Source organism: Biomphalaria glabrata, chromosome 1 (genome assembly GCF_947242115.1).
Source record: "Biomphalaria glabrata chromosome 1, xgBioGlab47.1, whole genome shotgun sequence".
Lineage (NCBI taxonomy): Eukaryota > Metazoa > Mollusca > Gastropoda > Planorbidae > Biomphalaria > Biomphalaria glabrata.
Window position 1 is genome coordinate 84228633 of NC_074711.1, and position 26763 is coordinate 84255395.

General features: G+C 37.9%; 1 protein-coding gene across 1 annotated transcript in view; it reads left to right on the plus strand.

Moving 5' to 3' along the window:
* The window catches only part of LOC106079817 (transient receptor potential cation channel subfamily M member 1-like), an 84921-nt gene that overhangs the window by 56453 nt on the left and 1705 nt on the right, over window positions 1-26763 (plus strand). Inside the window, exons 24-33 of the mRNA XM_056018245.1 lie at window positions 5472-5555; window positions 6403-6532; window positions 7756-7859; window positions 9087-9226; window positions 9695-9822; window positions 10696-10790; window positions 13620-13868; window positions 15359-15560; window positions 18190-18309; window positions 20409-20603. Coding sequence (XP_055874220.1) covers window positions 5472-5555; window positions 6403-6532; window positions 7756-7859; window positions 9087-9226; window positions 9695-9822; window positions 10696-10790; window positions 13620-13868; window positions 15359-15560; window positions 18190-18309; window positions 20409-20603 — 1447 coding nt within the window. The remainder of the gene's footprint in view (window positions 1-5471; window positions 5556-6402; window positions 6533-7755; window positions 7860-9086; window positions 9227-9694; window positions 9823-10695; window positions 10791-13619; window positions 13869-15358; window positions 15561-18189; window positions 18310-20408; window positions 20604-26763) is intronic.

Consider the following 26763-nt stretch of genomic DNA (forward strand, 5'->3'; position numbering starts at 1 on the left):
GAGAGAACGAGAGAGAAAGAGTGAGAGAGAACGAGAGAGAGAGGGAGGGCCCTGAACTATTTATACACAAAAAGAAGATCCCTGTCGTGAAAACTACAAAATTTTTAGGCCTCACCTTAGATTCCAAATTTAATTTTCTCCCCCACATTAAGGAACTTAAAAATGCCAAAAGTCATTAAACATACTAAGAGTACTCAGCCATACGGACTGGGGAGCTGACAGAGATACCTTGCTGCTGCTCTATCGGAGTCTAATTCGATCCAAGCTAGACTACGGATCCATAATATATGGAGCAGCAAGGAAGTCGTACCTAAAAATACTGGAACCAATACAAAATGCTGCCCTGCGTCTCTGTCTCGGCGCGTTTCGTACATCACCTATCCCAAGTCTCCATGTGGAGGCTGGAGAACTCCCCATGGATATAAGAATGAAAAAGCTTGCAATGCAGTATATAGTCAAGCTAAAATCCAACCCCACGAACCCTGCTTTTGACTCCATATTTAACCCCACAGAGGTAGAATTATACAATCGAAGGCCTAACGTCATACAGCCGTTGGGCCTTCGAATGAGAGAACCCATCCAAAATTTAACCCCACCCATTGACCAAATCTCTAAAATAGAAACCCCTCAGAATCCTCCTTGGCTAATGAATAAACCCAAATTAAATTTATCCCTCCTTAATTTCAAAAAAGAAAATACAGACCCAAGCATACTACAAGTCCACTTTAGGGAACTGCAGGAGAGCTACGGAGATTGTGGCACCATCTACACAGACTGATCCAAAATGGAGGGAAAGGTCGCGTGTGCCTGCTCCTTTCGGAACAAAACAATCTCCCGTAGACTCCCCGATGGCTGCTCCATCTTTACGGCCGAATTGCAAGCAATGTTGCTTGCACTTATGGCCGTAAAAGCATCAGAAAGGAGTAAATTTATAATCTGCTCCGACTCCAAATCTGCATTGCAAGCTTTGGGGCGGATGAAGACTGACATCCCATTGGTACATAAGAGCCTGAAGCTGTTGGACCAAATAACAGCCGACCGTAGGGATGTCACCTTCATCTGGGTCCACTCCCATGTTGGCATTGAGGGAAACGAAGCCGCAGACAGAGAAGCAAAGAGAGCCCTAAATCATGCGGTGTCAGGAACCCAAATTCCCTACTCGGACCTGAGACAAAGTATTGCCTCTGCCACCTATCGAGAGTGGCAGAACCGATGGGAGGCTGAGACTCACAGTAAACTCAGGCAGATTGTGGCGGATGTCAGGTGGCGGCCCACATCTAAGGGTCTGACAAGGCGTGGTAGCACAACCATGTCCAGACTTAGGATTGGCCACACCTACATCACGCACTCTTTTGTACTGAAGAGAGAGGAGCCCCCACTTTGCGAGTACTGTGACTCTCGCCTCACCGTGGAACATATCCTCGTTGATTGCCCCAGATACCAGGATGTCAGGGCGAAACATTTTAGACCCACTAATCTAAAAACACTATTTAATAATGTCGACCCTGGGAAGGTACTGGGCTTTATTCGGGAAGTGGGGCTATCTACGAAGATCTGATTTCTGAATTTGTGAACATGCACTATTTACATTAGATTTTTACCAAATATTTAAATTTTTACTACCTTTACTATTTTAACTGTGAATAGACCCTGATTTTAATTATATGACTGTATAGAATCTGGCCCTTGTTGTATAGAGAGAGAGTGGTCCTTGAGGGACTGCAGGCACGACATGGCCTAAATTGTGCCGATGTGCCTCAAATCAAAATCAAATCAAATCAAGAGAGAGGGAGGGTGGAAAAGAGAGGAGGAAGAGAGAGAGAGAACGAGAGAGTGAGAGAGAACGAGAGAGAGAAGGAGGGAGGAAGAGAGATAGAGAACGAGAGAGAGGGAGGAAGAGAGAGAACGAGAGAGAGGGAGGAAGAGAGAGAGAGAACGAGAGAGAGAGGATGGGAGGAAGAGAGAGAGGAGGAAGAGAGAGAACGAGAGAGAGAGGGAGGAAGAGAGAGAGAGAACGAAAGAGATGGAGGAAGAGAGAGGGAGAGAGGAGGAAGAAAGAGAGAGAGAGAACGAGAGAGAGAGAACGAGAGAGAGAGAACGAGAGAGAGAGAACGAGAGAGAGTCATAGGGAGAGAGAGAGAACGAGATAGCGAACGAGAGAGAGAGAGAGAGGGGGAGAGAGGGAGGGAGGAAAAGAGAGAGGAGGAAGAGAGAGAGAACGAGAGAGATAAAGAGAACGAGAGAGAGAGAATGAGAGAGAGAGGAGGGAGGAAGAGAGAGAGAGGAGGAAATGAGAGAACGAGAGAGAGGGAGGAAAAGAGAGAACGAGAGAGAGTCAGAGGGAGAGAGAGAGAACGAGAGAGAGAGTGATCGAGAGAGAGAACGAGAGAAAGAGGGAGGAAGAGAGAGAGAGGCAGAGAGAGAACGAGAGAGAGGGAGGAAGAGAGAGAGAGAAGGAGAGGAAGGAAGAGAAAATGAAGAGATTAGAAGGTTTAAAGTTACACAAAAAAATAAAAGTTTTTGGTTATAAGAGTTATATACGGCATGTCTAACTTTTGTTAATTTAACTTTTAAAGACATTCAACTAAATAAATTCACGGACATTAGTCATTACCTATTATATTGTCACGCTTAGCAGGGCCGGCCTCAGGCACAAGCAAACTAGGCATCGCACAAGACTCATTTTTTTTTAAAAGATCCAAATTGAGAAGCTTTGATCCAATCTCCAACATAGCAGTGCTGTATATCTACTAACGTAGCTCAATGTCTCTACTATCACTTTATTTATAGCATGGCACTGGAATGTATATAAAAAAAATGCAACCAAAGTCATGGAAAAATAAAAAGACTTATTTGAATCCCCTTGATTTTAGCCAGAGAATTGGCTCAAAACTTAACAAGGTTACAAAGACAGTTTGTGTGGAAACACAAACTCAAAATCGGCCCCCAAAGTGGTCCACCCAGGCAGGCTTCAATATCTTTTGAAAGAACATCCGAATGAAATTACATCAAAGATAAATGAGAGATAAGAATGGAGAAAGAAGGTTAACAGATCTTGTGTAGTGCCCCAACGGTCTAGCAGATCAAAGGATAGGTGCAAGTAAATGCAAAGTTAGATGTGAACCTGGCCTAACTAGTTCCCCTTTCAGACCTTGTGGTCTATAGGGCAGATGATATAAAGTTAATCTGTTTTTTGTCGCCTACTGTTAATGAGGGTGTCATGTAGCCAGCACAACGACCAACCGCCTTTACTTTTCCCCAACTAATGTCAGGTACCCATTAGAGCTGGGTGGACTCAGAGGTACCCAAGAATTCCGAAGTTGAAAATCCCAGTCTTCACCAGGATTCGAACCCGGTACCCCCGGTTCGGAATCCAAGCGTTTTACCGCTCAGCTACTGCGCCTTTCCTGGCCTAACTGAAGTCTTATAATTGATATGATTGTTTTGAAAAAGCTCAATCTCTTATTCGAATCCTAAAAAAAACGAAAAACATTTTCGCAAAACAAGAAAAAGTTGAAGAAAATGCAGTTTACAAGATTACTATTCCTTTTAAATTAGGTTTAACTTAAAATGCATACTAATTAGCTTTATCTCTTTGAAAAACTGCTTGCATAAGTGATTTAAAAAATTAGATTTTTCGCTTTCAGAAAAAAAAAGTAGCCGTTGCATCAGAACTTTGATTGGTCTAAAATATTGTGCTGTCGGATTTTCACTATCTTTTCTAGTTTACGAGATCTAAACGGGACGGACGGACAGACATTTCACACAAAACTAATAGCGTCTTTCGGGGGCCGCTAAAAATTGAAAGCCAGAAAATCAAAATGCAGCTGCAATAACCTAGAGACGCCGGACAGTTTCGTAAAGTTATATGAATGGATCACTGACGACAAATCCAAAAGATAAATATGAAGTGCAGTTTTTTAGTCTTTGTTAGACCAAACATTTTTGTTGTCAACTGCATTTTTCGAGCAAATAAAAAGTGAATTTGGTCTTTTTGGATTTCTACACAATATGGAAACAAAAAAGCAGAATACCACCAAAATGATTTGAATTTTGCGCTCCCCGATTCATCTGGTTCAGATATTGATCCGAAGGATTTATGGTATTCAAAAACATTTTCCATTTTCACCAGATACTGTTTGGTCTTCTTTTAATGCTTTACATTCAGTTATGACCACGATTTGAATGGTGCTCTTCCAAATGTTGCTGTAGCCTTTCGTAAATCATCAGATCAACGCTGCATCGCGTGAAAGACGTTTTTGCAAGCGGCAAGTAATCAGAAACTATATGAGAACCACTATGATATAGGAACGCCTGAACTGTCGGGCGATGTAATGTGTCTTCCAGTCTCTCGTTTAGTCACAATTTATTCGAGACTTTGTTGCCAGCGAAGCTTAAAAAGTTGATCTTTATAAATGTTTATGACATCTGCACGACATTTTTGAACGCTGTTTGAACGCCACAGAATGCTATTTGAACACTACGGAATGCTAGTTGAAAGCTACGGAATGCTATTTGAACGCCACAGAATGATATTTGAAGACTACGGAATGCTAGTTGAAAGCTACGGAATGCTATTTGAACGCCACAGAATGCTATTTGAACGCTACGGAATGCTATTTGAACGTTACAGAATGATATTTGAACGCCACAGAATGATATTTGAACGCAACGGAATGCTAATTGAAAGCTACGGAATGCTAGTTGAAAGCTACGGAATGCTAGTTCAAAGCTACGGAATGCTAGTTCAAAGCTACGGAATGCTAGTTCAAAGCTACGGAATGCTAGTTGAACGCCACAGAATGCTATTTGAACGCTATGGAATGCTATTTGAACGTTACAGAATGGTATTTGAACGCCACAGAATGATATTTGAACGCTACGGAATGCTAGTTGAAAGCTACGGAATGCTAGTTGAAAGCTACGGAATGCTAGTTCAAAGCTACGGAAAGCTAGTTCAAAGCTACGGAATGCTAGTTGAACGCTACGGAATGCTAGTTGAACGCTACGGAATGCTAGTTGAACGCTACGGAATGCTAATTGAAAGCTACGCAATGCTAATTGAACGCTACGGAAATTATCATATTTCAGTTACTGGTTGATTTCAATTTAGATACAGGCATTTAAAAAAATAAATTGCATAATTTTATATTTTGGTGTATATTTTTAAATGTATTTCATTTGGGGCCACATGATTCACTTTTCCTAAGGCCCCCAATTACTTAAGACCGGTCCTGGTTGTTGTGCGCATCTACCGACAGGAAGTTACTAATCAGCGTTGAGGTGGGAAACCCGGCATAGTCATACCCTACCCTGTAATCCCACCTGACACTGGTCACATATGAATGTTTCAAAGTCTTCTTAGATGAGGTTTAATGTACTGTCATGATTGTTTTTTTTTTGTCCTTAACGGGTAGTCTACCACTAAGAGAAACTTTAAGATTTTAAGTGATATATATTTCTGTCCTCAGAACTACTATTGACAGGACATTTGATCGCTCCATTGAAATATGGAAGTTTCAATTCTACTCTCTAGTTACGGACTTTGAAGACAGGTGATGCTATTAAGTTTTGGGTTAGGGTTATTTTGTTTATGGAAAGGTTATTTTACTCTATTGATTAAGCCAACTCTAGAATGTCGAGCCTGGAACCTCCAAGGATAGCGATTAAATGGCGTCGAGATTTGGATACAGGCGCAAAGCAGATCGGCAATATTGGATAAACTCGGCTAGACCTCAGGCGCCTGAAAGAAGCTGGTTGGTGGGCTACGCCCCTGACCGGACCCCATGAAGAGATGATAATGAGCTTTTATTCTCAAAGTTGTTTAAAGGATGAGTGTAGAGTTTCTCTCAATGAATCAGTGGTCGTTACAAAAAACTATAATGTTTCCTGTCACTTCAACACTCAATAGACTTTATGAATCCTAAAATATGATAAAGTAATTTCTTGTTAAAAGATGACCTAAAAGTATTATTGTTAAAAAAATTTTTAGTCCGACAGTAAAGTTCCCCTTTCAGACCTTGCGGTCTATAGGGCTGATGATGTAAAGGTTCTCTGTTTCTGTGGCCTAAGATTAACGAGGGTGTCCTGTGGCCAGCACAAGGACCAACCGCCTTTACTTTTCCCAAGCTAATATCAGGTACCCATTAGAGCTGGTTGGACTCATAGGCGCCCAAAGATCCCGAAAGTAAAAAAAAAACAAAAGTCCTCACCAGGATTCGAACTCAGGATCCCCGGTTTGAAAGCCAAGCGCTATACCGCTCACCCACCGCGACTCCAACAGTTGTTCCTATTACTTTCTGCGACCCCCCGCCCCCCCCCCCCTCCTAACAGATTTGCCCATTACTGCCCTTGATCAATCAATACATTGCCATTACCCATCTTTGTCTAAACTTATCACAGGATGGTAATCCCCGTGCCTCTAAACCTTATTACCTACCCTTTTCAAATTGTAAACTATGGCGGCAAACTGTGTATCACTGGCCTCTTCGAGTGCGCTTCGTGTCTGCGGGGCATACAAGAACAATTCAAGGTAAGTAACCGTGTTTCTACAAGTCTTAGCTATATTTGTTAACTACAATATATTTATCTACTACAAACATCTTGAAGCGAACACAGAACAATGACGAGATAATAAAAGTTGTATTCGAAATTAAATTCCAATGTAACTGCAGGAGCTTTCACACGAATAGACTTTGTGTGTTGCGGACTATCTGATTCTGAGCGCCACGCTGCTTTGCATTTACGTATAGTAAAGACGGATTTATTTTGTTAATTTATAATGATCAGGGATCACTTACGAATGCAACTTTTGCTGTTATCCAAGAATGTATATAAATATGTGTATACATTTAATCAGACCTATGATTAAACTGTAAGCCTTATTATATCTTACTGGTATCAGCCGATGTCATAAAATCAATACTCCGTTGCATTTCCCCATCTCTAATCATCGATACATCGTTCCCTTATGTTTTAGCCTGTTTATAAACACCAATACTTTATTTCCTTATTTTCAGCTTGTTTATAAACATCAATACTCCGTTCCCTTAAGTTTACCCTGTTTCTAAATATCGATTTTTCGTTCCCTTATGTTTCAACCTGTTTCTAAAGATGAATACTCCATTCTTTTATGTTTAGCCTGTTTCTAAACATTGATACCCCATTCCCTAAAGTTTCAGCTTGTTTCTAAATATTGACACTATGTTCCCTTATGTTTCAGCCTGTTTCTAAACAACAATTCTCTGTTCCCTTATGTTTCGGCATGTTTCTAAACAACAATTCTCCGTTCCATTATGTTTCAGCTTGTTTCTAAACAACAATACTCTGTTCACTTATGTTTCAGCCTGTTTCTAAAAGACAATACTCTGTTCCCTTATGTTTCAGCCTGTTTTTAAACAACAATACTCTGTTCCCTTGTGTTTCAGCCTGTTTCTAAACAACAATACTCTGTTCCCTTGTGTTTCAGCCTGTTTCTAAACAACAACACTCTGTTCCCTTATGTTTCAGCCTGTTTCTAAACAACAATACTCTGTTCCCTTATGTTTCAGCCTGTTTCTAAAAGACAATACTCTGTTCCCTTATGTTTCAGCCTGTTTTTAAACAACAATACTCTGTTCCCTTGTGTTTCAGCCTGTTTCTAAACAACAATACTCTGTTCCCTTGTGTTTCAGCCTGTTTCTAAATTACAACACTCTGTTCCCTTATGTTTCAGCCTGTTTCTAAACAACAATACTCTGTTCCCTTATGTTTCAGCCTGTTTCTAAACAACAATACTCTGTTCCTTACAACCAATGGAAGACGTATATGAACACACTCGCCAAACGTGAGGCCGAGAAAGAGTTCAACATTATGGACGTGTAAGTGGACGCCCCCAGGGGCGTATCTTCTAGAGACATATTGTAGGAAGATTGATCTTCCTGGTCCACGGAGACATTTAAAAACAAAATATTATCTGCATGTTTTATATTAACTGATATATTTGTAAATTAACACGTCACTTCCCTCGGGAGATATATTTTGAATTTTTATTTAGATAATAAAATTAGTTTTCCCCCATGCATGAAGCAACAGGGTCAAATAAAAGATCTTTTAAAATATGTACTTAACATGCTAGAAGAAATATCTGCTATCATACTGGAATATATCTAAAATCACCCATTAACATAAGAAAATATATGAGGATATTCTAAAATCAATTATTAAATAAAATTCGGAATTTCCAAAAAAGAATAGTGTTTTGATTTTGTTTATGGTAAATTTCTGTGTAGACAACAAGGAAATGGTCAAACGACGTTGCTATGGTAACTGTATATACCGATAGTAGATAGGTCAATTGTATACCGATAGTACATAGGTCAATTGTATACCGATAGTAGCTAGGTCAATTGTATACCGGTAGTAGATAGGGATGATTGGGAATTTAGCAGGCAGGTTTTGTATTGAGGTCATTGAGTCGGTCATCTAGCGGCCTCTAGCCTGTATTGCTTTTGTCAAAACGTGCATCAAACCTATTTCTAATTTTCTAGCGCTCTTCGACTACATAATATTATATATTCCAAAGGCGTATCCTCGTTGGAGCGATAAAACGTGTCGATTGGTACCGACATGATAATATTAACAAAATAAATATTAAGCTTTTTCTGATAAGATCTATAATTTTCTTTTTGTTACATCTAGAATGCTTGACAAACTAGATTAAAGATGTAGATAAAAAAATTTAAGACTGTTAATACTTTTGAATGATGTCAATTGGACCAGTCACTTTTTCTGACCGAAAAAATAAAAAAAAACTTGAAACACAGAAAATGTTCAGTATCTTCGTAGAATCTGGTAATTAAAATCAACATAATGGCGTACTGATGTGGTCTATCCTATGGAATGAACACACAGACTACATCCTTTAATGACCCTTTTGCGTTTCAAACAAGTTTGGTGGTTTTAAGATTTGTCCATCTTTCGTTCAATGCTCTTTCACAATGAGACCATTTTATTTCAACTATTGCCGTATTAGGGTATGTAACTGAAAACGTAATTGTGTCAGAAAACTGTGACTTAGTCATGTTCCATATTTTGTTTCAACACAGGGTGGCTCAACTTGAAGAAGAGAATAACCGACAGAAACTTATGACCAGGCGACTGACTGACCGATTAGTGGACATTGAGCAGAACCAGAACATGATAGGCTTCGTCCTGGAAGGTTTACTGAACACTTTACAGTCATTGGGTCAGTGTCCTGTAATGTCAAGTACTATTAATGAAAGTGTTTCTCAAACAGATGACTAGTGGGTCTTTTGATTACAAACAGAGGAGACATGCCTGTATGGGTAAAAAGCCAGACAAGAAAAATCTAAAACTTATAAATAAACTTATATAAATATACATACTTAATATTAAAAAAAAGAAAACAGTGTAAAATATTATTACATAGTACAAAGAAGCTCTTACTGTAACAGAGGTTTTTTTTTCTTGTTTTTTTTTAGCGTATAACTTTAAAAAAAAAAGGAAAAAAAGAAAGAAAATGTGTTTAAAAAAAGTGCCTTCACAAAATTATCTCCCCATGGCCTTCATTTATCTATATCCGTCCCTCTTCATAGTTCTTGATAGATTTGTAAGTTAATGTAATTCAATTATTTTTTTTCTTTTTAAGAGTTGATTATCTTGTACCATTGTTTATATCAATTGTGTTTTACAGACCCCAAAGCCCAGGCACAGAAAGCCCAAACTCAGGCTCGACCCATTCACATCGCTTCCAGACAAGCGCGCTACCCTGGCACTGACATTACACGTTTTCCTGTCTTGGAGAAAGACGTGCCATGGGAGGTAAGCGTCAGTCCGTCATGTGCACTCAGCCATGTTGGGAAGTAACTCGCGCAGTCGAGACTTCAACACAGCACAATTTAGACAGGAACTAGACGAGATTAAAGTAGGGAAGAGAAGGAATGAGGTTTCAGCTTTAAGAAAGGTTTACAAAATTTGTCCCAGTATTTAAGAGAAATGATAACCAGGAGGATGAGTTTATACTAAGCTCTAAGACTGAGTTTAAAAAGTGTGAAGTGGGAGGTTATCATAGTATCAGATAACAAAACGGAGTATTTATTTCTAGATTTTTATCGGAACAAATGTTTTAAATCTTTAGCCGGCATTGCTTTTAGGGTTTATAAATAGATTTTCTCTCTCTATATATAGGTCACTCTCTGGCGTACTATTTTACTCTCTTTGTCTGTCTCTCTCCCTTGCTCTCCATTCCTCTCTCTCTCCATCTCTCTCTGTTTCTCTCTGTCACTCTCTCTGTCTTTCTTTCCCTCTATCTCTCTCTCTCTCTCTGTCTTTCTCTGTCTCTCACTTTTTTTCTCTGTATCTCTGTCTCTCTGTGTGTTATCTCTCTATCTCTGCCCTCTCTCTCTATGTGCTTTCTCTATCTCTCTCTCTCCAGATCTCTCTATCTCGTTCTCTCTCTCTGTCTCTCTCTCCATCTCTCTCTTCCTCTCTCTCTATGTCTCTGTCTTTCTTTCTCTCTGTCTCTCTCGCTCTCTCTGTCTCTGTCTGTCTCTCTCTCCAACTCTCTCTCTCTTCTCCACCTCGTGCTGTCTCTGTCTTTGTCTCGTGCTATACCACTGACACTCTCACTTTCTTTCCGAACTGTCCTCAATGACAACTCAATGTCAGCTCAATGTCAACTCTGATTGATTTCAGGTAATCTTTGAGCAGTACGACCCAGTAACTTACTCCAAACCAACAGAGGAGTATCCACTAGACTTCCAAATGTGGGTTGACCCCAACGTCTTGCTGTAAGTATCAAAATAATGTTACTGAGACTGTGTGCATAAGACTTTGACCCTTAAACGGAAGGGCGAGGGCTGAGGGTGTAGCGCAGGTGAGATATGCCAGGTCTGGGAAGAGTTAAAGACAGCACGGCTAATGTTACTATAAAACAACTATGCCTGTCACTCCGCAATGGGGGCCAGACTGTCCAAAACTTTTGTTGTGACCTGTTTGGACATAGATTAAACGAGTTGAAACCATAAGCTTTGATTGGGCGGGGCTTTGGACGGAATTTTTACTCTGAAAGGTTAAAAGGTCAAGTTGATGTTAACCTGGTCAGGGCAAAGCTTTCAGAACAGAAAGGGAAAGAGAATATGCTGTTTGTATTTAGACTGCGATTAAAGAGTTTTCTACAGGTGACAGAACATTGAAAAGAGTTTGGAAAGTCAAAGGGAAACAGAGAAAATGAAGGAGAAAGTGAAAGAATGAGAACAAAAGACTAAGCAGAGAAAAAGAGAAAGGGAGAAATAGAGAAAGAGCGAGCGAAACGAGACAGAAAAACAGAGAGAGAGACAGGAGAGAGGTAGCGAAAGAAAGAGAGAGCAGTAATAAAACTATTAAGATGCTAAGTTTTCTTCAAACATAGCTATGTTATGCAGTACATGTGCGTGTTGCTGATCTATGAATGTGGTAAGTTGAGTGGATGTTTTTGGTTGTATAGGCTGAAGAGTTTCTGATGAAACCTTAAGGTGGCCTGTTTAATTCAAATGGAATAAAAAGAATAGTGTGTAAGTTGAACAGGAAATTGAGGCAAAAAGGACTTGTACTTGTAGTCAGTTATATCTTGTTTTAATTCTCATTTTAGCTGTTTCTTCATACATCGCATTTCAAGTTCCATCTGTGTATACTGTTAATAAAAGCTACATAAATTTTGTTCTCAAGAAGTTTGTTTTAATTTATTTTAAGTTCTACATTAAAAATACAATATGCAAACTCCATATGAAGCTTTTCAAAATCGAGACTAGCAGCTAGGGAAAATCGGCACTGGATAGATCCACATGGAGAGAGAGCATAAAGGAAGGGTCTCGGATAGCAGATGCCATACACAACAGAAGCAGAAAGAAGGGTGAAAATTCAGCTGCGCCTGGGGATTACATATGCCCAACCTGCGATCGCAGCTGTGTATCAAGGATTGGCCTCTTTAGTCACACAAGAAGTTGCAATGGGGAAAGATCGTCTTTCGAGACGTAAAATGCCACAGACATTAAAATTATAATACGTCTTCATCGTTTTAGTTGTACTAGCTTTTCTGAGCAATAAACCAACGACCGAGCATCAACATATGGTGTCAGATGTGGGATCCGTATGTTGATGCACCTTCGTGGGTTTGAGTTGGAAAGACTTACATTCATATCATTTGTGGGCCCCAATTTTATAATATAAAATATATATTTATTATCATTGTGAAAACGTGTCTTACAACTTTGCATGCTCGGAACAACTAAAATAGTAAATAGTAGTAAATAAAAGTAAAATAGACAGTTTGACTCAAATACAACATCTGAAGTTTCAATCAGAAAGTTGAACTTCTTTCAGACATTTCATTGCTAAGGGAACAAAAGAGCTCTTGTGTCGATCAGAGTCTACTATTTTCTAACTTTTTTTACGATACCAGAGAAATGCGTGTCTAAAACTTTCTGAACAAGCGTGGGCTTAGATCAAATGTGGAGGGAAATAATAAAATAAAAGAAGCCTTTGAGAACATTGGGCTCATCGCCAAAAATATCTCCCCCCCCCCTTCCCAAACCTCACCCTTCCAAGCACACATAGTTCCCTAATTCCTGCAATCTTATCATAAATTTTTAAAGATCTTTTTTAATAGCAGCATAGCACTATGGCGTAATGATCACGGACTGACTGACTCAAATTCGTACAAGTGCTCCTTCTTCCCTAGTACTATTAGAGATCAGCCACCAAAACCAACGACTTAGCAGAGTTAAAGTCATTGATGAACAAGCATAAGTAGATTGACACATGAAATGCGTACGACGTAATTGTCTTCCTTTTTTATTTGTTAACGTCTGTAATATGTCGGATAAGGAGAATAGATGTAGATTTTTCTTCCTAGTTACAGGATCCGATACCAGTCTTAAGATTAAGTACAATCAACTAAAATACTTTTACAAAAACTAGCATTTAGAAGCACACTCAAAGTCTTCACCTTCTCTTGTTGTTCCAAAATACTCTTTAGTGTGATGTGTGGTCGAGAGGCTAAGTAAGTTGGAACTTGGCTTGGCTACCTATGAAGGGGGTTCGACACCCGACTCGAGCAGAGTTGTGTTTACTGAGGGAGGAAAAACCTTCTCCTAGATACCCCCTCCCTCCCACTGGTCCACAAATGAGATTGGACCAAAGCGCTATAAGCAGGAAAGTAGCGCTATGTAAAAGCTATAATGTTTTTTGTTTTTTTTTAAGTTTAATCGAAGTCGCAATCAGTTGTACGATTTAATGGATCTATAACTCTATGCGTATACAAAAAAAATGTTTATACATTTTCTATGCTGACTCTTTTACAACTTTAAGCCATATACCTTTTCTAAAAATCTACAAAGGATAGTCAATCTAATCCTTCCTGTCACACGTACACATGTTGCAGTTGCGTTTTTTTTTTAAATTTTGTAATTCTCTTCTTATCTAATTGAAAAAAAGATAATTAAAACCATCCATGAAGGTTAAAAAAATAATTTAAGAAAATAAAAAAATATGAAATCAATTAGAAGATGCTATTGAAATTAATTCAGCAGCTCAGATTTCAATAGAATCATAGGAACTAAAAAAGACAACTACTATTTCAGGTTTCAACCCGAGGACCACGAATACCTGGTCCGATTTCATCCAGAAATGGAGTCCTCTACACTGTTAGGTCCAACTACAAATGAAGACGAACAGCCAGTAAGCACCTATGTCCACTTTGAGCCCCACTACAACGCTGTCCAGGTCGTGACACTGCCAAACGGCAAAGAAGGGGTCATTGACCGGATCTCTATGATCACAGTAAACAATCAACCTTTACAGTATGAGATTGACTTGACGGGCGTCCCCAGGTAGGTTATGTGATGTATACTTTGTGGTGTGACAGGTGTCCTAAGGTATTCTATGTGGTATGTCAGGTGTCGTAAGGTATACTATGTGATGTTACAGGTGTCCTAAGCTATGCTATGTGATATGACAGGTGTCCTAAGGTATACTATGTGATGTGACAGGTGTCCTAATGTATACTATGTGATGTGACAGGTGTCATAATGTATACTATGTGATGTGACAGGTGTCCTAATGTATACTATGTGATGTGACAGGTTTCCTAATGTATACTATGTAATGTGACATATGTGTCCTAAGGTGTTTTATGTGATGTGACAGGTGTACTAAAGTATAATCATGTGCTGTGGCAAGTGTCATAAGGTATGTTATTTGATGTGATAGGTATCCTAAGGTATCTTATATGATGTGATCTGTGTCATCATGTGTGTTTTGTGATGTGATAGTTGTTAATTTGATATGACAGGTGTTAATTTTATATGGCAGGTGTTAATTTGATATGACAGGTGTGATCGGGCATGTTACGATAACATGATATGATATTAAGTACATCACCTATTTTTATTCTTGTCCTTTCCGAGTCCACGTGGGCCCCCATTGTGGGCTCTTTTTTCTCACATGTGTGTAGTGTGCGCATGTGAGTACCCATGGGCCCCCATTGTGGGCGTTTTTTCTCACATGTGTGTAGTGTGCGCATGTGAGTACCCCAGGGCTTCCGCTGTGGGCTATTTTTTTCTCATATGAGTGTAGTTTTCATGTGTGTATGTGTTTGTCAGTGTGTCTATATTCTAACTATAACTGTACACAAAATTGTCAACACATCTACCTACTTATCAAACTGTTACACATCTACCTACTTATCAAACTGTTACTAAGTCTAATTCTACCAACGTGTATTAAAGCTATATCAACTTTCTCTCTCTACACACGTGGCTAAAGCAACTCTCTTTCAACACATTACATAATGAATGCACCACTAATCTGAACTTTCTAGTTTTTTTTTAACGCTGTACAAGCGTCATGAGCTTAAAATTTTAACTACAAACAATCATGTTGTCATGGTGATTCAAACCTTTAATTTTCCAAAGCTTATATCAACCCACTCTGGCAAAAAGTTTGTACTCGTTATTTCTCAGACACCCAATCTCAGATCAAGCATAAATAGCGCTAAACAAAAACAATTGATAACAAATATTTCTAATCACAGACAGATCCAAACTAACTGAAATAACTACACTTCATATAAGCTTTTTTTTTTGCTGTTGTTGTTGTTTTATATATATTTTTATGTTTTTCTTGACTATTATATTTATTTGACTACGCTTGCTTTTCAGATTTCGTTACTATAGTGGGGGAAGAAAACACTGTTATTGAACTGAAAACCTGACCAAACTGCTGAATGCTTAGACAGACGCTATCAATAACCTGAATTGATATTTCCTTTCCTCGACATCGACATCGTACTAATATTTTCACTCGCCTCCTCCTCCATCAGGAATCCCATGGGCAGGACCGGCCTGAGAGGAAGGGGAAACCTGTACCGCTGGGGTCCAAACCATAATGTTAAAGCCGTCATATCCCGTTGGAAGTCTGCCGCGGCCACCGGACAACAAGCGGGCAGCAAAGGAAATGAGAAGAAGATGGAGATCATTTTGTCCCAGGAAGGTGCCGACGTGCGGACAGTGTCTTTGCCCTCAGTGAGTTGACAGCCACATTCACAGTGTACTTTAGCATAATGTGGCTGAGCGATAATGCGCTTGGCTTCCGAACTGGGGGTTCCGGGCTCGAATCCTGGTGAAAACTGGTTATTTTAATTTCAGAATCTTTGGGCGCCTCTGAATCCTTTTTTTTACCTTTTCACCTATCCCTTAGTCTGTTGGACCGTTGGGGCACCATGCAAGATTCGTCGACCGCCCTTCTCCATTCCTCTCTCTCTTTTGCCTTAGATAGAACAACCCAGTTCTAAATGAGTACCTGACATTAGTTGGGGAAAAGTAATGGCCTTTGATTGTTGTGCTGGCCACATGACACCCTCGTTAATCTTAGGCCACAGAAACAGATGACCTTTGCATCATCTGCCTTATAGGCCACAGGGTCTGAAAGCGGAACTTTACTTTTCTTTTAGTATAATGCACTACTTTTATTTGAGTGTTTACTCCCTATATGTACTGTATGTACTGTATATATTTGGAACTCTGACAAAGAAAACAGCCCAGCGACTCTTTTTTCTATACAAACTCAACAGTTTTAAATTAAACAAGAAGATCCTTGAGACATTTTACGGCGCGACTGTACAAAATCTGCTAACATACGGAATAAGTTGTTGGCAAGGCAACGCCTCATCTAAACTGTTGCAACGTCTAGAAAACATCATTAAAAAAGCATCAAAAATTACACTCACAACATTACCACATTTAAAGGAACTTTTTGAACAAACGTGCCTAAGAAAAATCGAAAAAATCTTGGAAGACAACGGCCACCCGCTCCATCAGAACTACGCTAGGTCGTCGCGAAGTGGGCGACTGCTGTCAATCAAGAACGGAGCGGTACAAAAACTCGTTCGTACCTCACTCGGTCAGACTCTATCACCGCCACTCATTGATCAGGGAACATGAAATGCACCAAGATACCTGTGTGTAGTCGCTGAATGAACTCTTTATGTTGTCTGGTCTTTATATGAGAAACGAGTCCTTGTAATCACAACAAATTTCCGTAAGGATCAATAAAGCAGTCTTAGTCTTAGTCTCTTAGTCTACTTGCTAAACCATAGGGTGGCCACATTATGACACACGAGCGCGATGTGGCACACGGACAATCAAATAATTTTAAGAAAACAGGGTTTACACTTTTTTTTAAGAAGCTTTATTTTAATTTAGCCGCTCTGTCTGTTCAGTCTCGTTTAGTTAAAAAAAATAAGTGTGTAAAAACTTTAAGCCAGCAGCAGGATTCGAACCCATGCCAATAAATAAGGGACGGGGGTATGTTCACGCGGCGCATTAGTTCAATTTTCGGAAGCAAAATTGTATATCTCACAAAAAGAAAACACCTTATTTCCTAATTCAGCTAAGAAAAAAAACAGTTTTCAAAAAGTATATTAGTTATGTTTATACTATATTGTTTTTTTATTGCACTGACTAAGGAATTGGTTCTTTGTTGCCAATAATCACTTCATTATTAACACTTCTATTTGTTATCTACAATTTATTTTCCTTGTTTAAAGTGCAAACAAAAGTGTTTAACCTAGTCCCCCTCTCCCCCGAAAGCGTAAATGTCACTATTAGTTTTGTGTTGCTTGTCCGTCCGTGAGCCTGTCACGTTTAGATTTTAAACAAAAAACTATTTATTATTTTGCAGCTTGCAAAGCTCTTATGCTACGGCTACTTTTTACCTTCCGGAGGCGAACAGTTTTAATTATAAGTGCAAGTCATTTTTTTTGTTCGTAATTAAAAAATGAGCAAAGGGAGGACCAATAGTGGCCTTCTCTGAGTTTGTGTTTACACAAAAATTCTCTTTTTAGTCTTGATTAATATATTTTACGTATTTTTTTTTCTGTTCATTTAATGAAAACTTGATATATGCTATAAGCAAGTAAAAAGGACAGAATATTATTTAGCTAGCCTACATTGGAAGGTAATAGAAGTTTTCTGAATTAATTGTATGAAGATGTGTGATAACATTGCTGTTTTAGTTGTAAGAAGGTAGATATAAATCTACAGGGTGGACATCTCAATCTTATGTGTTATACATGTGTTATACATGTCTAAGTGTTTGAAACTGTGTATGTAATGTATGGTGTCTATTTTTTACGAAGCTTATATCAACTCTCTATATCTGTCTGTTTGTCTGCACGTCTGTCTGTCTGGTTAAAAAGCGTGTAAGTTAATTCTCCCACACCCATTCTTGAATCAAGTTGAAACATCGCACAATTATTAATTGGCATAGACAAGACATGAATCAATTTTTTTAATTTAAATTAATGACCTTGTTTGATACCAACAAGGGAAACTCATAATTCAGTATTCAAGGATATGGCTCAATTTTGTTGGGTTTAGTCCCCTTAAATAATTGTTAACGCTATTTCTGATCAACTTGATGTTTTACGGAATTATTCATTGTCCATAACAAAACATAAATTAATAAACAGAAGAACTCAATTAGTCAATAAATTATTGATATTTTTTTTTCATATCGAATAAGGAAATAACTTGTACATTATTGAGAAACATAGTTTTAGGACGCAGTTCTTCTCCTTTAAATAAGCTTTGTTTTTGTTTTTTTTTTAAAAAAAAGGATTTTTTATAGTTTGATTGCTTAAATCACGTCTAGGGTATCGTGAACTACGGTAACAACCCCTACAGTACAATGTGCAGTCTGTTACTGAGCTCGTTGTTTAAGGAAGCTGACCTGGATGTGCCTACCAACTTCAACGAGGATGAAATGATTCAGGTATATGGCTATGCGACGTATGTACATTTTTTTTTCTCATGCGATTAGAAAACAACCAAAATGTTATTAACTCTTTCTCTCCGTAATTATGAACCACATTCTGGTGGAATCAACGTTGGTATCGTCAGTTAGGAGAGAAAGAGTTAAAACAATATCAAAGGGAGTTCACCATGAAAATGCAAAACAAACTCATCTTAGTTAATTAAGTTTGCAACAGTACGGTCGTTAAGAAAAAGTTGTTGTGCACTATATTTGATATACAACTCTAGTAGCATGAGCTACAACAGTCTGCATGATCTGCTAGATGCTAGAATCAATAAAATCTTACGACTCAGTAATGATAATTCTAAAATTCTAGAAATATTCTTAGTCACTGAATATAAAAATGGACAAAATAAAAATTTGGAGCTGTTCTCTTCTTATTTTCAACACTGTCTCTGTAAACCGCTATATTTTTTAAAGTAAGATTGTGGCCCTGTTATTACAGAATTGAGTGTGTTTTCCTACTATACAAATCAAGTTTTTAATATTATATTATTGAGTTATTTGAAATAGATTTGAGTGTAGTCAATACTTTTTCATGAATTATCAGCTACTCTTTGTATTGTGTCACTACGTCAGTCTATCTGTACAGACTATAACAAATAGCAAATAGCACTCCTAATCAGAGCCGGCCCTAACAATTGCGGGGCCCTATGCGAAACGTATTGCGCGGGGTCTAGTCTTGGTAGGGATAAGCATAATGTCAAATTAAGATTCTGTATTAGGAAATACATTAGTCTTTTCAATACATTTTTATTGGATAAATTTCACTATGCCTTTTTTTATTTTAATGGTATCACAGAATGTCAATTTCGTCTATTTTTCAGTAGATTTGTATGAGTTTTCAGTAGATTTTTTTGAGCTTTCAGTAGATTTTAATAATTTCAGGAGATTTTCAGGAGGCCCTGGAATCAGGAGGCCGCGGAACCACTGTTATTATATTTAAGTTATAAGGTATAATTTAATAATTTACACCTATAGCGGGGTCTATGAAAGTGCGGGGCCCACTGCGACCGCATAGATTGCAGTGGCCTAAGGCCGGCCTTGCTCCTAATCCATAGGTATAGTCTACGAATAAACTTGGAGTTTTTAATAGAATACCATTGTCATTGCGATCAGAACACAAAACTTGTGTTTAGAGCACAATGTATGTATTCGTTCAGTTCCTCTATTGGGACTAAAAATGTTCCCCTTTCAGACCTTTTAGTCTACAGGGAGGATGTTGTAAAGGTCATCTGTTTCTGTGGCGTACGGTTAACGAGGATGTCATGTGGCCAGCACAACGATCAGCCTCCTTTACTTTTCCCCAACTAATGGTCAGGTACATATTAGAGCTGGGAGGACTCAGAGGCGCCCAAAGATCCCGAAATTACAAATCCCAGTCTTCGCCAGGTTGCGAGCCCTGGACCGCACAGACGCATCGCCTCCACTAGTTTATTTAAAATAATAATAATAATTTTATTTATAAAGCGCTGTTAACAAACAAAATGTAGGCTCAAGGCGCTGTAATAACATTACAAACACATACACGACGATATAAATCTAAAACTAATCTAAAAAAGTTTTAAACAAGTAGGTCTTAATGTTCTTCTTAAAAGTGTTGTCTGTCTGAGATCAATTTTGAGTGAATTCTAAACCTTTGGCCCGTGCACTGAAAAAGCCCGCTGACCGTAGCGTTTGAGGGAGAAACGTGGCACCACTAAAAGCGTTGAGTCCATTGATGCAGGGCTCTCTTGGGGACATATGGAGTAATCAGTTCGCTAAGGTACAAGGGCATCTCGTTGTTATATATACACTGATGACAAAGTGTGGCGACCTTGTAATCGATTCTCGCTTTTACGGGAAGCCAATGGAGCATGCGCAAGAGCGTAGTAGCAAAATCTTGTCTTCTTTTTCTAAGTACTATTCGTGCGGCGTTGTTCTGTATACGTTGCAGTTTGGCTATTTTGTCATCAGGTATACCTGCTAGCACGGCGTTACAGTCCTTTAAGAAAAATAAGCAAGATAATTTAGTAATGGTTAAATGACAACTCTTTTATTAATTTGTATTCATGAAGTATTATAGTCAGTTCGCCTCGTCAGAGATGCAGAAAAAGAACAAATCAGCCTACGCTTACTACGGCTACTCCGCCATTATGGTTTACCGTGGTTACGAGGACGACCCTAGCAACACAGATAACGCCTGGAGCGAGACTGAGATCTGGAACTTTCATTACAAATACAAAGACTGCTTCGACAATAAACTGAAAGAGGTGGGTTCGATCCTCTAGGCCTACATTTTAATTTTACAACTTTGCTTTCATTAGTGAAATGGAGGTGAATGGATTTAAACAATTCCCTTATTTAGCGTGTAAACTCTACATGGTTGGGTGAAAAAACAAATCTTAAAAACGACTCTAACGAGCTTCCGACAAATTTGACAGTTTCTGTAGAGCTTTGCTGAAAAAAAAAATATACTAGCTAATTGGGCACATAAAGAGAACTCTGGCCTGACAGTTATATTTTAAAAATATAATCATCTTAAAATAAAATTTAGTCTGGAATTGAATATTTTGAGCACACCTCATCGGTAATTCCCGGATGTATTCATTAAAGAGTTAGATAAACAGACGTTGAGAAAATTTTGCGCACCGTCTTATGTAGTAAACAGACTTGACTACTATCTTTTTATTACAAAGCTTATAAACTCACACTGTTTTCTGTCTGTCTGTTTATATGCATTAATTTTCCCACACTCGTTCGTGGATCAAGCTTAAATTTTGTTCACTTATTTCTTTTACCTGACCAAATAAGAATCAATTTGTAAAAAATGTACCAAATAGTTTCTAAACTATTGATAATTAATTATTTTGTTTGGCATTGAACAAAGGAAAGAAATTGTACTTGACTGATGTGGTGGTATAAGCTGAATTAGTCCGCTTTATACTTTTCTTTAAAGTTTGAAACTAACAATATATAACTATGACACCTTCTTTTTTTTTTCATAATCACTTCTCTGGTAAAGTGGTTAGTGTGTTGGTCTGAGGAGGCTTGAGGAGGCTAGAGTCCTCGAGTTTAGATCCAGGTTGTTCAACTTATTAAAAAAATAATTTATAAATGCATTTAAAAAGCAATCACGGTACTATTGACACAAATAACCCCTTCTTTCTGACACCCCCCCCCACCCCTTTCCCAACTGGTCCAGACAAGTGACAGGATAAGTATTGAGAAAGCTAAAGCATAAAATTCTGCTTAACAAATACAATCGCACAGATTTATTATTGGTAGCCTAGATCCTATTACAAATTCATTTACATGACTGATCCAAACTAATTGATACAACTACGCTTAGTATAATTTTTTTTTATTCTTTTTTTTTATATATATATTTTATGTTATACTTGTGTTTCTAAATCTGGATGTATATAAACGAAGTATAATTTTATGTGGCAATTTGTACATGGGCGCAACCAAGATTTTTTTTTTGGGGGGTGGGGTAGAGGAATAGGGCGGGGTATAAATATGATTCCTTGTTAATTTATCATTCAATAAGTATTAAATGCAAAGTAATTGCTTCTTTTCTATAGGTTACCTATACAGTTCAATCTCTGATAAAAACAGATTTACTTAAAACTATTTACTTTGATGTATAGCCTTCAAACTTATTGGTCTCCTTACAACTAAGTGTTATGAGATGTATTGACATAAAAGTGTCATTTACTTGACATTGGGTGCGCCAGTTAATTGACATTGGGTGCGCCATTTAATTGACATTGGGTGCGCCAATTAATTGACATTGGGTGCGCCATTTAATTGACATTGGGTGCGCCAATAAATTGACATTGGTTGCGCCATTTAATTGACATTGGGTGCGCCAATAAATTGACATTGGTTGCGCCATTTAATTGACATTGGGTGCGCCAATTAATTGACATTGGGTGCGCCAGTTAATTGACGTTATGTGCACTAGTTACAATTTTTGAAATGTGTCATTTTCTTGACAAGATATATATCAGTTACGTGACGTGAAATGTAGCAACTTCTCGACATAAGATGTATCATTTAACTTACATCAAATCTGTCATTTACTTTTCATGAAATATGTCAGGGTTTTTTGGGCACCTGGTGTGTTAATTACTTGGCATGTAATTAGTCAGTTTCCTGACATGAAATGTGTTACTTGACATCAGGTTTGTCAGTTATTTAGAATGGATGTTGGCACCTAGTTTGTCAGTAACTAGATTTGAGATGTGTCAGCTATTTCACATGTAATTGTCAGTTTCTTGACGAGATGTGTTAGTTACTTGGAAAAAGTTAAGTCGGACTTCGGAAATTGGGAAATGTAAAGGCGTTTGGTTCTTACGCTAATGAAGCAGCTTCAATAAGTTTATGGAAGTCTTAAACCATGGACTTTATCTTGGCCATTTCAGACACACTAGCTTAGACATAAGCCAGCAATATCTCTACCATGGTTCTACATTCAGATAAAAAAAATATAAAAGCAAGGGAGGTGAATCTGTAGTACCACCACTACTCCTAACAGTGTCAATAATAAATAGGCACCAAAAGAGAGTTACGCCCCCCTGCAGAAATAACCCTGTCAAAAATAATAGTGCAGGCAGGAGAAGTTATCCCCCGTGTTTATTGTTTAATCAAAGAGGAGACCAGACACGACAGAGCAACAGAATCTTAGTCTGTCTGCTTGCAGAAGTGTTTCAACACAAAAATATTTGTCCAAACCAATGTTAAAGTGCAGGAGGCGTTGTTGAGAAGGGGGGTGCACTTTAATTCTGAAATGATCCTCGTCGCAGAATAGCTGGAGGATATAGTCAATTCTACATGCCAGACAATGCTAGAATAGGATCTGCCCTTTTTTTTGGGTCGGAAATCGGATGAAAGCCCTTAACAGAATGAGGCTTTTATTTTCAAATCTAATTTACAGAAGAAGATTTTAGATTATAAAAGGCACATTTTTTTATACTTATATTCTTTTTATTAAGAAAACATGTCGACGATATTACAGAAAATTATAATAAAAATATCTTTTTTTATATCCCTTTACGATGAGTAGAATGCTGATGGGCCACCTGCGGCTACCGGGTGTATTAATTTACAAATAAAACGAGAACATTTTTTTTTATTAATTTAACATTGATTAGGCCAATATTAGAATATACATCCTCTCTCTGGGACCTCTCAACTCAAGAAAACGTTAAGAAATTAGTACAGACGCAAAGTAGAGCAGTGAGATTTATAACTAACGAATATTAACATTTGATTTAAGTTACAAATTTAGTAAAATCATTTAATTTAAAGACCATTCAGAAAAGAACACTAATGTAAAGCAGCAATAGTATAAAAAACAACAACACTAAGCCATAATCTACAAATACAAAAAGAAAACCTAATCAAATACTCGGAAACGCTCAAAGATAAAGTCACATTTCTTATTCCATATGCTAGAATAACTCATACAAGAGCTCCTTCTTCCCTAGTGCTTTTAAAGCTTGGAAGGGGTGGCCTAAATCATCCAGGAAAACCAACGAGTTGGCAGAGTTTAAGTCACTGATTAACATACATGACAAGATTGACATTTGAGAAAATGCCTGTAATTTATAAGAAATGATTTCTTCTTATATAGTAACGATCTTTTAATTACCAGTATTCGAAGCATTGTTATTGATAAACACATGTTTTAGTTAGTTGAATTCTCAAAAAAAAAAAAACAAAAAAAAAACCTCGAACGTAAACTTTAAATGATAGTTCAAGAAGCTAAATATAGTGAATAGGATTTGTTTGTTCGACTGTCTGAGAACATACAGGGCTAGCATACCGGTCTGTGACCTAAAGAGGATTCATGAACCAATATGAATTCACATTACCTATTAGCGGGTATAGCTAAAAATATTCAATTAGAATTATAGCTAGATTTAGGTATTTAGATCAAAAGGTCAGTGTTAAGTGTGCTGGCACGTTCGTCCAGAGGTGTGCTGGTCCCTTCTTGTACTGCCTAGGTTATTAGGTATAACCTCCAGGTATACAATTCAACTAATGTATGCAACAAAAGACTTTACAAAGTCGCAGGTAAACATATTTACAAAGTTTATTTACATGAGAAAAATAAATGGCCATCAACTCACAGGCCGACACAACAAAAAGTAAACAAAAGATACTCAAAAATAATATGGCACACAGCCCTAGTCATATGTTACATTATCGTCACATTCTGGTTATCAAAAATACAGGTCACAGGCCTCAGGTCAACACATGACCACTTTTGACCATTGGGTTACAAACTTCCGGCTTACACAGCCAACTAAAGGTCACATGCCTCAGGTCGAAATACGACCACTTTTGGCTACACTATAGTTACAGGCTTCAGGCTTACACTAGCCACTTTTAGCCAAAAAAAAACAAAATGGTCATGATGAACTATAGGCTTCAGGGAAACCTATGAGCCTACAAGCTTCATAGAATCCCACCTATAGCCATCCGTTTGGTAAGGCCCATCTGATGATTCAATACAGGTTGAATCCCTCAGAGACAAGGCTATAAAAATATGTAAAGTCCATCTGATGATTCAATACAGGTTGAATCCCTCAGAAAAAGGTTACAAAAATATGTCACGTTTGGGAGTACCCCAGGATGCAGAACATCAGGGTAAAAAAAATATACTGCCTGGAAATCATTTGGGGCTATATCTATTAATAAATACGTTATATAAAATACAATAATACTAAAGACATACTTAGCCCAAAGATCTCCAGAGCAGGGCACACTTCTCCGAGTACCCCATGACACACGACCACTAACAGAAAAAATACTATACACAACACAGGTCAAGTGGTCAAGCTGGTAACTCAGGAGCAAGTGGCAACCAAACACAGTTTGCAAGGCCTTTTATAAACTACATAAGGGGAATCACTCCTAACTATACAAGTAATCAAAAATAGTTAGTTCCCCATTATGTCACACGGTCTAGAAACATACATGTCTAAGAACATACAGGACTAAAAACATATCGATCTAAGAACATTCGGGTCTAAGAACATACTGGTCTAATAAACTATAGGTCTAAGAACACACCAATTAAAGAACATACCAGTCTAAGAATATAACGGTCTAAGAACATACCGGTCTAAGAACTTTCCTCTCCAAGAACCTACTGTCTAACAACATACAGGCCTAAGAACCTACAAGTCATAAGAGCCTACAGTTCTAAGAACTTATAAATCTAAGAGCCTACAGGTCTAAGAACCTATAGATCTAAGAGCCTACAGGTCTAAGAACTTATAGATCTAAGAGCCTACAGGTCTAAGAACTTATAGATCTAAGAGCCTACAGGTCTAAGAACTTATAGATCTAAGAGCCTACAGGTCTAAGAAACTATAGATCTAAGAGCCTACAGGTCTAAGAAACTACACATCAGGTCTATGGGTTAGACGATTAACAGCTCAGTAGTAAAACAGGCAAACAGTAAGCAGAGAAATCAGCGCCACGTCCAATTGTCTTGATTTTTCTCAACCAGGCCCGTATTTTAGACCTCAATGCTAGAGAGGGGAGGGATTGCGATGCAACTATATACACCTGTGCTAAGCGCGTTTCTTGTGCCTGAATAACTAATTCACAGCGTTTCTCAAAATTCTTAGTTGAAAATATGGAAACCCCAACGGAGCCCACTCAATATGGCCTCCTTTGCAAACGTCATAAGGACCATAGCGTCACCAAGTCTGGGCCTGAGTAATCTAATAACCGCTGTATAATGAGTCTTGGTGCAGTCACCCTGGACTATTGAACAAACAATACTCTTGATTCAATTTCAAGACCTTAGTGCTTGACCACTTGAATACGCCGTGAAATGAATATAATTTCCGAGTTGACTTCAACAATGACATATTTGTGTTTGTGTTTTGAGGAGGAGTGGGGGAAGGGGGGGGGTGTAGAGAAGCCAGGAAGTGCGTCTTAAAAAGAAAAGAAATAGAAGGGAAAAGAAAACAATAAAATGAGAGAAAGAAAAACGAGAAAGAAAGACAAAATTTTAAGGAAAAAAAAACAATTTTTAAAAAAAGGAAATTAAGAAAGAGAATGAAAAATAAAAAGAAAGTAAGGAAAGCAAGAAAGTAAGGAAGGCAAGAAAGGAAGGAAAAAAACAGAAAGGAAAACAAAAAAGAAAGAAATACAAAATAAAAGAAAATCAAGAAAGGTAGAAAATTGAAGATAAGAAAAAAAATAAAGGAAGAAAAATTATGAACTAAAAACAAATATTAAGGAAAGAATAAAAAAAGAAAGAAAATCAAGACTTGAAGGGAAACAGTTTAAAAACAGAAAGAAAATATAGGGGATTGAAAATAAGTTGACATAAAATAGACAAGAAAAATTCATATTAAAAAAATATATTTGTTTTTTTCTTACTTTATTCATTACTTTGTTACC